The sequence below is a fragment of the Garra rufa genome, chromosome 16, assembly GCF_049309525.1.
Source record: "Garra rufa chromosome 16, GarRuf1.0, whole genome shotgun sequence".
NCBI classification, from domain to species: Eukaryota; Metazoa; Chordata; class Actinopteri; order Cypriniformes; family Cyprinidae; genus Garra; species Garra rufa.
The window spans coordinates 10,174,192-10,189,188 of NC_133376.1; the positions used below are offsets into that span (position 1 = coordinate 10,174,192).

Consider the following 14,997-nt stretch of genomic DNA (forward strand, 5'->3'; position numbering starts at 1 on the left):
ACTTTAGTTAATACTATCGCTCAGGCCACTCAAACTCTTGTGCTCACTGGTGTGATTGAATGTGTAATTTTTTTATTGGACTTTTGGAATGTCAGACCGTTGTTGCAAATGGCATTTGTCCAGGTCAGTTTTAGTAAACGGCACTATTGGATTTAGTACGTGGTAAACAATGACGTTTAACAATTGGAATTACCATATCACTTATTCACTTGTATTACTTTTTATTAATAATGATAATACTGTTAGAATGTTAGTAATAATTTCCAATAATAAAGCAGTCTCTATATACTTATTATTTTCTTTTTATTTATATTATTATTATTATTAATATTGCGAAAGAGTTAACCAGTGAGAGTAAAGAGGCTCGCTGTGATTGGTCTAAAGTTGGCCGTAGGGCTGGACCTTCTAACAATCCATAGTGTGTGTGTGTGTGTGTGTGTGTGTGTGTGTGTGTGTGTGTGTGTGTGTGTGTGTGTCTGTCTGTGTCTGTGTCTGTGTTGCGTGTGTCTGGACGGCGAATTATTTAGCTAACGGTATTTAAAACACAGTTTTCATACACATTTAGGTGCTGTAAATAATTTGTCCGGTGTGTTTTTTTGTTTTCTGAAGAATTTATTAAGTTAAAGTCAATGGTATTTGAAGTGCTTAAGCGATATAGCGCGCTGTGACTGTCATCTACCGAAGTTTACAGCGATCAGCGCGTGTATTAAAAAGTGTCGCGTGAAAATACATGACGTAAGAGCGTTCAGGAATACAGTTGCGCTTGATAATTAAACAGTTTGGATTCGCTGGATCCAGTGTTGCGTGCATGAGGATTTCTGATGTAGCGCCAGTTTATATAGGCATGAATTGTCTGGAGTGTTTAAGGAGGATGCAAGCATGATTTTTATCTATCAGTCGCAAGGAACATATTTATGAACGTTTTCAATTGCTGGTAAGTCTTGCATATTTGACTCTGAATATTTTACTGCATGTTTTATGGTTTAAAAAATACCTTTTACCCACTTGGAATTGCCTTTAATGCACATGCACTGCTTATTTCACGAGTAAAATATTTCCATGTTGCAGGTTGTGCTGTGTTTTGATTTAATGGAAGCTATATTATTTTATAAGACAACTTAAGTGGTGTTAGAAATGAAATTCAATACTACACACATTTACAAAAGTGCAGCAGAAGTTCATAAGTATTTTGGCAATGCACTGGTATTTCACCAGTCCTTGCTCTCTCTAACAGCTTTATTTCTTTCATAGATTGAAGAACCAGAGAGCTTTCATAGGGACATCATGGAACTTTTTTGGATAGTTTTCTTCATTTTTGACATTATTTTCATGACAGACTGTGCTAGAGGTGAGTACAAACTTATATTTGTCCTTGTCAAATGTCTACAAAATTAAGCTGTTTAAAAAACTTTGAGGGTAAGCTGTTGTAAATACTTGTTCAAATTCTTATGCTTTAATAATATTTTGATATTTTAATAGTCTTGATTAATACTACACAGTTTAAAAGTTGTGTGTTGATTTAATGAACATGTAGTTGTGTTCTAGTTCTAATCACTAAATAGTCACATGCATGTCATGTGTGCTTGTCTGTGCTTAAGATTTTCATTAAAACGTTTAACAAAATAATTTAGGCTTATTAGGTAACAAACCTATCAGGTACCAAAACGGTAAATGTTAACAATTAATTTCCCCTTGTATGTTTAATAAAAATTAATAAGTAACTTTTCAAAAAAAAATACATTCAAAATTGAAGTCTGGCATATAAAGATTTATTATTTATATTGTTTGTGCAACATTCAAAATGTTAAAGTGTTTTCTCTAAATGTGATTTAGGTGTCATATGTGAAGTTGGATTTAACTGCATTGTGTTTGGTATTTTGTTTGGTCTGGTGCATCGAAAAGTAATCATATTTGAGGTTTAGTTGTGAAATAAAAAAGCTTGTGTAAGACTCAATTTAAGATTCACGTGACAGGCTAAACTTGATTTTTAATTGAAAAGCATCTAAATTCAGTTCATCTCTTGCATTTGCTGAATTGAAATTCAATCGTCCTGGACCTTGAAGGGTTCTTTTAACCTGTCTATTAAGTTCAGGTCCAGATTGAGAGCTTGAGACTTTTGGGTTCTGTCAGTGGCATTGTTAGTTGAATGCAGTCCTCTCACATTAGCCATTCTCTGGTCTTCCTTTTGGACTGAAACGAACCATCATTTCCATTCATAATGGCCTGAATGGGGGCCGGGGCCGCCGCTGATGGGCAGATAGTACAGCTCACTGACTCCACTCCATCAGGGCTGCATGTGAAGCGTGATGGAGTCTCCCTTTTGCGTTAGCATACACCTCAGACTCAACAGCCTGTCACCGGAGCTGGCGCGAGAGAGGGAGAGAGGCCGAGCGACGTCTGTGCAGATTGCATCTGTGAGGGGCCCTGAACAATGTGGCATTCACAGTCACATAGCCCTGGCCTTCATGGAGACGCTTAGCCAAAAGTAAACAGAAATGCAGAAAGCAATGCGATTAGATTAGCCAATTATGTTTGTTTGCTGTGCAATACCGAAGGTGTGCCTCCCAAGCCAGGAAGATTTGTGTTTGTAAGGAAGAGCAGACAATTTGCCGCCTTGATCGTATCTGAAACGTGAAGCTGCGGGTATGTTTGATATGTTGCGCTTGTTACAGACTTGTTTTGCACCTGACAGAACAAAAATTGGATCTGTCCATTGAAGATTGCTCAAATGATAGTCTCCAGCATTTCAGAATTCTAGAACAAATTGCTGATTGCAATGGCGCAATGGCAGTTTAAATGTTGAAAGATCTCAATTCTCAAAAAAAATGCACCTCTGCTTTGATATCCAGAGTGAAGATGACCTCTGTGATTTGGCAAATTAATATGGCACTATATTATATTATTAATTATAAAAAAGGGGTATTAAATGTTCCTTAATGGGGTTAGATAATCCAAAAATTGAAATTCTGTCATCAGTTACTGATACATAAGACTTTTGTTCATCCTCGAAACACAAATGAAGATTTTTTGTTCAAACCTGTGATATTTCTTTCCCTCCACATATAAACATTGATCAGTGCACATAGAGTACATAAAGAACATCAAATATGGTAAATGGAAGTTTAAGAATGCTTTCTTGACCAAGAAACCAATGAGATTTATTCATATTTAAGTATTGACCATATTTGATTGGAAAAACCTTTATTAAATCAATTCATCATATTAAGTGATTGTTTCTCTTCAGAAGACATAGATTAAACTGCTCAATGCATATTGCAATATGTATGCACTATGCACTGGAACCTTAAATGTATTGGAAAAAAAATGAAGGGATAGCAATCTCTAAGGTTTCTTCAAAATATCTTGATTTGTGTTTTGAAAATGAACAAATATCATTTTTGGGTGAATTGTCCTTTAAAATACATTTGTACTCTGTACTCTGTTTGTGTACTATATTACAGTGCAACAGCTAGATCTTACATTCGGCCAATATTTTAAAGTCAACATGAAACAGTGTTCACAACCTATGATACTTCCATCGTCAAAGAAAAAATATACAGGAATTTACTTTTTCCCGTTCAGAATTGTTTGTGGTGTTTAAAGGTGAGGGATTTTTGATGTCGACCCAAGAGAAAGATGTTTTACTGGCTAAGCAAGTTATTGCATTCAGATAAAAAATCCTCTAGATTTTCTTTGGACAGTATAAACAAAACCCGAAACAGTCATTAAAAAAGTCAAAGTGTATTGTTTCTATAGCGTTTTGCACTTTTATTTGAGAATACAACAGTACTCAAGTAATTTGGGAAAGATAGTGAGTGCAGGACCTGTGGAGTAAGGTTCCTTTGTCCTTGACATGAGAGGAGTGCTTCACGTCAGATGACAAACATTTTCCGTTGTTAACGGAAGTGCAGTTTGTGCCGTGCTGCCAAAAAAATATTACAATTGTGCGGCCTTTGCAATGTTTACGGATCTAGGCATCTTGAAGTAGAAGAATTAACATCCATTTCCATCCACTGTCCACTCGTTCCAGCTGGTGATTTTGAATGTTTGTAAATGCAATATGCGTCCAATCCCATCTGAATCACTTTTGGCCCATTCACCAGCCATTCCAGAAGCAGAGTTTAACAATCCCATGTGGAATTTCAACAATTTGTCCACGGGAAAAACCTTAAAGTGTGCCGTTTATATGATGCAATGGCCTCATAGCTTGAATGGATATCATTGTGTGTAAGACACTGAGAGGCTGTAATTAAGACCCTCAAGCCTTATTAGTCACAGTTTCCCATTTTTTTGTTTTCTCAGATGATATCGACATTAATTATGTCCTCTGACAGGAATAACTTCAGCATCGGCTCATGCAAAACAAAAATACATTTGTGTATGGTTCTTTATCAGTAATGCATAAATTGCTGTTCACGTTTTTACTCAAGAATCAGGCTTGTGTGGGGGTGATTTTCAGAGGAAAAGAGTTTAAGGGAGGCTTTTGGGAACATATGGGGTTGTGGAAGTGGGGGCTGAGCTCTGAAGATGGGCTGAAGTGTTTGTAGGCATGCGCTGATTTGTTTACACTGATGTAGACCACCCTTGCAGTATATGTCGATATACTCGCTGAGATGTGTGGATCTGAAATCTCAATGGAGCAAACATTCAGATGGTCTGCTTGCAAAGTAAACACACTTATGAACTCCGATCTGATGGACATTAAATCTCCATCTCTGGAAAAAAAAAACAAAAAAAACAGGAAAACTAGAGTCCTAAACTTAACAGTGATTTTTCTCACCATTTCCAACCCCCTTCATTTTCTCTTCTTTTTCTTTTTAACCTTTTCCTTTTTCCACCTGATTGTTTATGACCAGAAGACATCCAGGATGTTAATTTACTGTGTTTAAGAAACATGGCGTTACAGTTGGTAACTCCATTTATCCCACTTAAATGTGTCTCAAAACAGTGGAAGGGTTGATTATTATCAGTTTTCCTTTATCCTCGGACTTCCTCTACTTGCGTAGCATAGGTTTTCTGTTGTTCATGGTCTGAACCTTGGAAGTGCAGTCACTAATACCAATTAGATGGTTGGATGCATGGTTTACCTTGAAGATAACCTGTATGAGTAAAGCAGGCTGTAAATCTCATTTCCATTGAGGAAGAATGTAGGAATGGTTGTTAAGTAGGTCCAATAAAATAGTTATTGTGAAGTCAAATGGTGTTTACGTAGTGGCCATTTTTGTGTCACCTACTCCCATTCGCAATAGACTGTGAGGGACATTCTTCTGTAATGAGGCGGAAAATGGTTGGGGAACATAAATGGTCTCATTTGCTTTGCAAACCTCTGTGTGTGATTCTGAAGTATAACAGACCATGAAAAAATCAAACGCCCTTCAGATCCATTTGAAATACGTGGTGGTCTAGCACTAATTAACTCATTTAATTCATTCTTAATTAATTATGCAATTATTTTTAATTTAAAAAAATAAATTGATCAATGACTAACTATTTTGGTTAGTATATAGTTTAAATTAATAGTTTAAATTTATATACTTTTATTCAGCAAGGATGCATTAACTTGATCAAAATAAGAGGAAAGACAGTTATAATGTGTCAAACGATGTCTGTTTCAAAATAAATGCTGTTCTTTTCAACTTTAAACTATTTATCCTGAAAATCACAGTTTCCACAAAAATATTAAGCAGCACAACTGTTTTCAACATTAGTAATAAAAATAGGAAATGTTTATTGAGCAGCAAATTAGAATTTAGAATGATTTCTGAAGGGTCAATAGACACTGAAAACTAAAACAATGAATTAATGAAAAGCTCAGCTTTGCCCTCAAAAGAATAATAAGAGTTTTGAAATGTAGTAACATTGAAAAGTGTTATTTTTCATTGTTATAATATTTCACATTATTGCTGTTTTTACTGTATTCTTGATTAAATAAATATGAACATAAGAGACTTCTCTCAAAAAGATTAAAAATCTTTCTGACCCCAAGTGTTTTGAATGGTATATATTTTTGTTTTATCAGTGATACATAATCTAGTGCTAGATTCAACAGTTTATTTTGCACACTGTTTAGTATTTAACTACATACTGATTACTATATACTAGTTACACACTGTTTACACTAAAACGATCACTGAAAATAAAATAAAAATTTAATAAAAACTATGAAATTGTTAATGGATACTAATGCATTTCTTTTAAACAGGTATGGCTAGCAGTTAATGCCAATCATCTCATGGCCTAATTCTGACCTGGAAATGTATTGATCTATTTCACCTGTGGAGTGTCTTATTTTGATACTTCCAGTATGCTATTGTGGCTAATGTGATTTTGATTATAGGCCATAAAAAGTGACCAAAAGGTCTCTGATCATGTGGAGGTGGTATATGTGATATATGGTGTCTTGTGGTGACTAATAGAAGTTTACAGATCCAGCAGTACAGGTTAGGGAGTTTCTTCTCTGGCCTTGGCACCTCATGGTGCCTGGATGCTGGTGCAGGATCTTGTTACTCGATGGGGGAGGTGCTCGTAATGATGGGAGTGTGAAAAGAGAAAAAACAGCCCAATTTAAATTGGGGTTGCACAAACATGTAGCTAAATGTGTGACTAGGAGCATGAGTCCACCAAACAGTTGTGCCCAGCAGGTTTAGAAAATAAATTTTTCTATTAGGGGCTTTTTATCTGAGTAAAATTCTGTTTAATTCATCTCAAAGGCAATATTTATTTACACAACAACTGCATGAACAAAAATAGAACTGGACAGGGAAGGGCTGCAATGTTATGTCAAGTTATTGTTGATTATTGCTCTTGAGTTTAATAATTAAGTAATACGGATTATTAACATTGATTGAATTTAAGTGAGCCACACACTGAGCTGTTTTCAGCAGTGACTAATCTAAATGCCTTGTGATTGGACACTGTATTCATAAGCTCAGCAGAAATCTGTGATTGGTTAAATTGCTTAGTGCTTCAAAAACGTGTGAAAAGAAATCTAATGCAAGCAAATTTCAGATCTGTTAGTAATGCCATAACCAACACTTTTCATTTATTTTTTATTTTACATTAATCGCAACAGCCATTATAGAGATTTTATTCATTTTGGTCCTGTTTTTCCCCAAGCCCCCATTAATTTCCAGCCATGGTGCCCAGTATGTTGGCTGCCCCAGAGTGGAATTTGAAAGCCGATTATAGATATCATGCATATGCCACATGCCAGCTCTTAAATTCCCTTTACAATAGCAAATTTACAAATTGTGTGTCCCAAAGCAATAAATCTTAGTCAGATGGGAAGTTTGTTAAACAGTCCGCTGATAGCTGCTGCGATTCAGTCCTACACGTTTCACACGCTCACCCGCACTTCCTGGTCATAGCATAGGCTGAATAGCTCATTGTTGTGGGCCGGTGGTCTGTGTTTGGCCAGTGCTCAGCAGAAAAAGTCAAAGGTCATCATAGAGGAGCAGGTTAGGTCACATGCCTGACCCCCACACCAGAGGTCTTACAATAACATTTCTCCTGTTTTGTCTGCCTGTACGTCACTTTTCCAAACGCTTCCCGTTCTGCGATTCGGGCTTGTTGGCTCGGCGCTGCTCTGCGCTGTCTGGGACGGCTCCCGCCCCCATATCCCCAGCTGTTCTTTTGGTTGCATTACAAATGAGATGTTGAAAAGCAATCCTCAGACTGGAGACAGCTCCCCTTGTTTTCTTTGGGATTTGGCATGTCAGTTTGTGTTGGGGCCTGTGCTTCACCAGCAGCTGTGTATATGTCATATGTCAGAAAGGGCTCTGATGCTCCCTGTGCAGCAGAAGTCCACGCCAACCTCCAACAAAAAGAGCATTGCGCGTGATTGATGGAAGGCATCTCTTGCAGTCATGCCGTCTCCTGGCACACAAATGCATCAGCTTCCTGAAAACATTTTTTTGTTTGTTTAGGTAAGGTAGGGCACTTATACTGCCTCTCTTGCGGTTGACCTGCCCTAGTTATCAGCTGCGTCAAGAAATTTGCAGTCAGTGCCGGCCGCATTCCACTGTGCAGTCCTGAAATGCAAGGGCTTGGACTTGTGTCAAAGATGCTGGTGTCTCCCAACTTTTAAAGATGTTTTACGTGGAATAGCATGACATATTGATTTCCCAGTGTCTTAAGATGCTGCTATAACAGTATGGTTTTTTTCATCATTTTTTGCTTATTTCAAATGTATTTGTGATGTGTCTTTCAAATGAATGCTTTCAAAAACATATATACATTCATACATTTTGTAAGTGTGATGTAGATGTCCAAATACTTTTTCAAATACTATTTCAAATTACCAAATACTTTCATGACTCTGGAGGTTTGCACCTCCAGAGTCATTTTTCCCTCTTGCCCCTTGCAATTTGTTTAAGGCAATTAGGAATGTAACCCTCTGACCCTCATAATACCAAGCTACCCCTTTGTCTCTTGAACATCACGACATGCCTCTCCTGCTGGCATACCCTGTTCAAGGTGAAAGGTTTTCCGTGCCTAAACAACAGCCGCAGAGTTGATTGACATTAAGTGACTGGTGGAATGCACAGAGATTTCCTTAGCATTGTCAGAGAGAACATGTGACAGTTGTGCCCAGCACTATTTTATTTTATTTTAAACAAATTTTTTATCCTTTTAATTATTCCTTGTGAATAGTCATATATTTTTTATTTTATAACTAATTTTAATTTGGTTTTTGAGTTTTAACTGTATTTAATTTAGCTCAATATACTTAGTTATATTTAAAAATATGTGCTAACAATTTTATGCAATGAAATGAAAATTCTTGGCTGAAGCCAAACAACATTACACACTGGGCCAAAGGCCGATTACCAAACATGGTTTTTCGTGTTTTTTCCCCATGTATTTTGCCAATTCTTTTAACCCAGGGCTCGCAAAATTTCAAAATCTCTGGTAGCCCTTCGGGCAGGTACTCTTAAAATTTTGGTAGCCCGAAAATAATTTAACTAGCCCAAATAAAAGACTTTTTTCTTTTTAAATTTAGAAAATCAGATAGGAGTCTAAGGCCTGGTTTTGTAGATGGGGCTTAGCCTAAACCAGGATTAGGCCATAGTTCAATTAGGACATTTAAGTAATTTTTATAACCGTGCCTTAGAAAAGAAACTATACTGGTGTGCATCTGGAGACAAAACAAAGGCACTGATATATTTTAAGATCAGTCAGTGCAAGTTTCTTTCAGTTGAAACAGATTTACATTTAATCTAGGACTAGGCTTAAACCTTGTCTCTGAAACTGGGGGTAAATGTCAATCAAAAATGTTTTCTATACACAAATATAAACAAATATCAAGGAATGAATTTTATTTCAGATTCTGGTGTATCTGCAGAATTTTTAAATATAAATTTAAGGCAATTGACCCTTTTTAAGAGCTGCACAAGTAAAATGAACAGTATGAGTAGGATTGGACAATGTACGGTAGAATATTAAGCCATAAAATGGCATGATTTATAATTCGGATACAGGTTCATACAAAAAAAAATATCTTATACAATGGAATTTCAGCCTTTATACCATTAAAAGGGATAAATCGAGTATATCATTTATTTAAAACATATTCTCAATTGTTTAGATTTTTAGAAGGCACATTAACTTCTTTTACATTTACAACTCAGTTTTCTGCATAAAAACATGGGACGATAATTGCAATCATTTGACCATAAACAGCTGAAAAAATTAGAAAAATAAAATTCATTCTGTCACGAGGGGGCGCTTTAGGAGCGCTGAAATATTACGGTTTCCCCAGTAACGGCTGCACACAAAGCACCATTAACGCAGTTTTATCAGGCATGAAATGAAAATGACAGCTACCGTATTTTCCGCACTATAAGGCGCACCTAAGAGCCTTAAATTTTCTCAAAAATCGGTCGTGCGCCTAATAATCCGGTGCGCCTTATGTGTGCACTGAGTTCCAAAATCTGTAAAAATGTTGTGCGACTTTGGTAAGCGCTCCGCTTGACTGACTGTCAGACCATTTCCCGCTGACACAGGGACGTAATACGTACAGTACGTACGCTTAACATTTTAGGCTGACTTTGACAATGATGAGCGAGAACCTGGCATGTTTGATGGCGAAATTGCCCAGCTGTTGAATTCAGACACAGAAGATGAGGACTTTGATGGATTTGTGGGAGAAGATTGATTAAAAATAATGTGAGTGTATTGTTAAATAGTAGAATAAAGTTCAACTAAACTCACTGTTTTGCTTCGCATGCGCCTTATAATACGGTGCGCCTTATGGTGCAGAAGATACGGTACACGATTCTGAGCACAGTCGGTTCCCTTCAGATACATTCATATAAAGACATCTGTGCTGCGTTTTGACTTTGAAACGTACAACGTGCATATTTATTCAATGACATCATTGCCTTTTGAAGTTTAATCCAGCCCTATCGCGATTCTCGTCTATCCGTCCCCAAATGTAAGACCTCCTAAATTATAATTAAGACTTTTCTTATACTATTTAACATATTTAAAACTTTTTATGGCCTTAAATTTGATTCAACTCAATTAAGGAGTTTTTAAGGACCTGCAGGAGCCGTCTACTTTAAGATAGCCCGTCGGGCAGCCCAGTGACACATTTTGGTAGCCCGACTGGAAAACACAATAGCCCCGGGACGTCGGGCTAGCGATTTTGCGATCCCTGTAACCACTGCATAAATTAAATAGCCAATATTTGCTTTTTGCAGTTTTGTCTTGCTTTTCACAGAAAAAAAAAAAATCAATTACAAAACAACAATTTAAAAATATTTAACACTGAACATTTTTTACATTCTAGTAGACATTATAGCCTACCAACAAAGCACAATTTAACTTAAAATTAATAAATTGGAAAAATAATATTCTCTGGCCATTTTTAAGACCCCCTTCTTGAATCAGGCATGTGTTTTTAATGTACAAATAAATGCAGCCTTGCTGAGCAAAGGAGTTATAAATGTTATAATAAATGTATTAATAGAGCTGTTGTAATGATTGTTATCATTATTTTTGTCTTACTTTTTTTATTTTATTTTTACAGAACAACAGTTGAATTACAATACTAACATTTATGAATGTTGACCTCAGTATTTTTGCTGACAGCAGCAGCAGATTTATGAATGATTCTCATTACGCAGATTTTCCTTGCGCTTTGGACTTTGAACCCTGGCTAACGAGCTTGTACAAATACAAATACAATTCATGCGTGTAATAGACAACATAACGTTCTGTAGTTTGTCTTCCATGAGAAGAGAAAGAAATGGTTGTTACTGGTTACTGTATGACAACTGAAATGGCGAAATGGCTGAAATTTCAGTCATCATACAGTAACCAGCAACAACCATTTCTTTCTCTTCTCATGGAAGACATGCGATGCGATACTAAACAGTCTCGTGCTGTTGGTGCTTGTAATGATTTTTGCATCTTTCTCTGACAGTTTTAAATGCTTCCACACTGCCGACATGTTTGCTGCATTAGTGCGCGCCTCTATTTGATCGCATCCCGTCATTGTTCGGTATAACTTATTCAGCCTTTTCGCTTATTTTAAAATCTATAATTCTATAATTTTGGTTGACGAACATTCGGTGCATCCCTAGTGAATAGTTATATTTTCTTTATTTTATAACTCGTTTTTTCAATTTTATTTTTTTAAATACAAGCAATAAATACATAATACATAAACCTTGTTTATGATTAGTTTTTGAGCTGTCAACTGTAATTTAATAATCTAATCTAATAATCTAATTTAATATACTCAATATACTTAGTTATATTTAAAAATATGTGCTAACATTTTTTTAATCTCTGAAGAAATTCTTGGAGAAATATCTGAGACAAAGTTTCTACTTGAGTGTTGTTTCTATTTTCTTTTCTCTCTCTCTCTCTCCCTCTCTCTCTCTCTCTCTCTCTCTCTCTCTCTCTCTCTCTCTCTCTCTCTCTCTCTCTCTCTCTCTCTCTCTCTCTCTCTCTCTTTTTAATGAATTAATATGGTGAAATGTGTTTCATTTATTAATTGTTATTTTATGGTGTGGCTGTCCCAGCTGAATCTTTGCAGGATTTGTGTGCGTGTGTTATTAGAGTGAAAAGCATAGCCAGCTGTTAGTTTGAAATCCACACAGCAGTTGGAATGTGTGAAGTGTGTGAGAGTTGTGGGAGTGGTTTCAGTGTTTGGGAATTGTGCTGGTCGAATCTGCATTTGTTTGAGAGATTTTTAGAACAACTTACAATTTTATAGCATTAAATATATTTTTAATGCATTTAAAATACTGGTCAATACAGAAAAAAAAAAACGACACCTAGTAGTGTCAACTCAGTATATCGTTTAGGAGTGGTTTTGCTTGCACCTGTGGAAGTCTTCATCTGCTGCTGGCTGTTATATGTCTCTCAGTCCCTCCAAGGATCAGGCCTGATAAAATTACCTATATGGGGATATAAGGGGCTCTTTTGTAACAGGTGTGGGTGTCAATTTTCCTGCCTCAAATCCATTGTTTATTGGAGGTCCAGATAAACTCTTCCTCATACTGTGTTGCATTAGGGTGTCAATGGCATGTCCTGTTAAAGGAATAATTCACCCAAAAATTATATATTTATGTTTTTTCGAGAAACAGAAAGCATTCCTTTGAGTCATATCTTTTCAGTGATGGGACATTGGCTGACCTGGTTTAAAAATTTATTGATTTGTCCACTGATGTTCTTGAGTTTAGCTCACTGACTTCAGTGATCCAATTACAGGGGTTCACTATATTTTGTTTAAAATTATTGTTTGACTTAATTTTGAACTTTATATGGTGATTGATACTATTATGGTGTTGCATCCTTTTTGTAGCGTCTTTATTAGGGGTAGGACAAAAAACTTGATTCACCTAACTATTGCGATTCTTTTTTTAAAAATCGATTGGTTTACCTCAGAATCGATTTATATTTATTTATTTTTTTCCTAGGAGGTTGTGGGCAGAACTTTAATTCCAACAGAGGGCGAAATGTATAAATGTGTTGCACTTTAAGCAGCACCGCACAGCTGATCGGCGTATGACATCAAAGTACTGCAAGAGCGATTTGAAAGTATGCAGAGCCATCTGCTCTCTCAACGACCATTGAGTTGTTCAACTCATAAGCGCTGCCATTTCTGTTGCATATGACAAACATCTAACGACAAACGAAAGCGAAACTAAACCGCGTTACGTTTTAGCTGCACAGCGCGGACCGTTTATCAGCTCGGACCGCAAAGCAAACAAACTTGTCCAAGCTCAAAACAGCTTTACTCTGGAGCCAAGTTGATTTTGCGACACTGTTACTGCACAGTGCTGCAGGATCCAAGTCAGTCCTTGCTGCAGCCTGTAGCGTGATGACGTAGCTGGATCAGGTCCAATACGTCCTGGACGTTGTCGCGCATACGCGGTGGTTTGTTTTGCTGATATTTCAATATAAACAGTCACATGAGTGAAAACAGCTTTTTGTTGGGAAAGTCGGGGAGAGACGCACACTTCGATTAGACTGGATTAACACATGCAGAATCTTAATTGTTAAGAAAAAGGTATTCCTAATAAATGTCCAATGCTTCTCTTTATTTTTGGAATTATTAGACACATTTCACTATGTCTTTTCAAATGCCTAGGTCTGTTTAATTTCCTTAATTATACAATTTCTAGCACTATTTTTAAACGTTTATTCATGCAATAATATCTAAATTATCTAATGTATATGCTTGTTTAAAACGAGGGATTAAAAACGAATTCCAAGTAAAAACTGTATTTTTTCTTTACATTTCCAGACAGCGAAACGAACGAAATTAAACATTACTTAATAAATTCAAGGCACTATAATTTCCTTATTCATTTGATACAACTAGTATAGCTATAGACTATTAATATATATAAAATAATAATATTTTGTCATATTCGTGATTCCTGAATTTATATATGAAAACTTTGTTTTGAAGTGCATTCGTTGTTTGTATAAGAAAATTCGTTAACCTAGACTATTAAGTTGATTTAATATTCTTTATAGTTTTTATAAGAAGTTAAAAGTTAAGTAATTAGCTTGTAGTGTATATATATTAAGGGCTATAGGCTAATCTTTTCCTTAACTCTTATTACACTGTAGATCGAAATAAAATAATTATTGATCAAATTTAACATCGGAGAATCACTGACATAATTTAGAGTAGGCTACTTCGAAAACGAAACTATTTAAATCTGTATAAAGGAAAGACAAAATAAATAAAGAACAATCTGTATTTTTCTTGTAATCAAGAATTTATTTTGACAAAATGACCTAATTAATGCCGAATGATGTTTGACAGTGAGCGCATCTCCACCGCATAGCCGCATATAATCGCTGGTGTCAGTCGCAAATATTAAACATGCGGGTCAGGAAGCGGGTCGGGTACAATATTTTCTTTTTTATTTATTTATTTATTTATTTATTTATTTGTGGTCCGAGTTGCGGGCAGGTTAGTTGAAAACATTGGTCGGGTTCAGGTTGTTTATACATTGACCCGCGCATCACTGATAGCCATTAAAGAAGGAACTGTACCAGTCAAAATATCATTAAGCACACTCTTTTTTTTTTTTTTTTGACATCTGACAAGATTTTGTTTTATTAGGGCCCGAGCACTGCAGTGCGAGGACCCTATTAGAATTGCTCCGTTTATTATTATTCTTCCGCTTCTTCTCCAAAATGAAAAGTCTTTTTGAGGGCCTAAACATGCTTGAAAACTCACGAAACTTTGCACACGCGTCAGTCCTGGCGAAAATTTACATCTGATATGGTTTTCAGAAGTGGGTGTGCCAAAATGGCTCCATAGCGCCACCTATAAAATTTCAACGGAGTGCGCCTCGAGCTGCGTTTCACGTACATGTACGAAACTCGGTACACATATGTAACACACCAATACCTACAAAAAAGTCTCCTGGTGCAACATCCGAAACCCAACAGGAAGTCCGTTATATTGAATTTCCTGTACGATTTTTGTGCAGTTTTTGCCATTTTCAGGCCTCGTACTTT

The 14,997-nt window shown here is 36.2% G+C and overlaps 1 protein-coding gene across 1 annotated transcript in view; it reads left to right on the top strand.

Annotated features, from left to right (window-relative positions):
• The first annotated feature begins 461 nt into the window (after positions 1 to 461).
• The window catches only part of fgfrl1a (fibroblast growth factor receptor like 1a), an 81,164-nt gene continuing 66,628 nt past the window's right edge, over positions 462 to 14,997 (top strand). The window contains exons 1-2 of the mRNA XM_073819970.1: positions 462 to 934; positions 1,252 to 1,348. Of these exons, the coding sequence (XP_073676071.1) occupies positions 1,285 to 1,348 (64 nt within the window). The 5' untranslated portion in view covers positions 462 to 934; positions 1,252 to 1,284. The remainder of the gene's footprint in view (positions 935 to 1,251; positions 1,349 to 14,997) is intronic.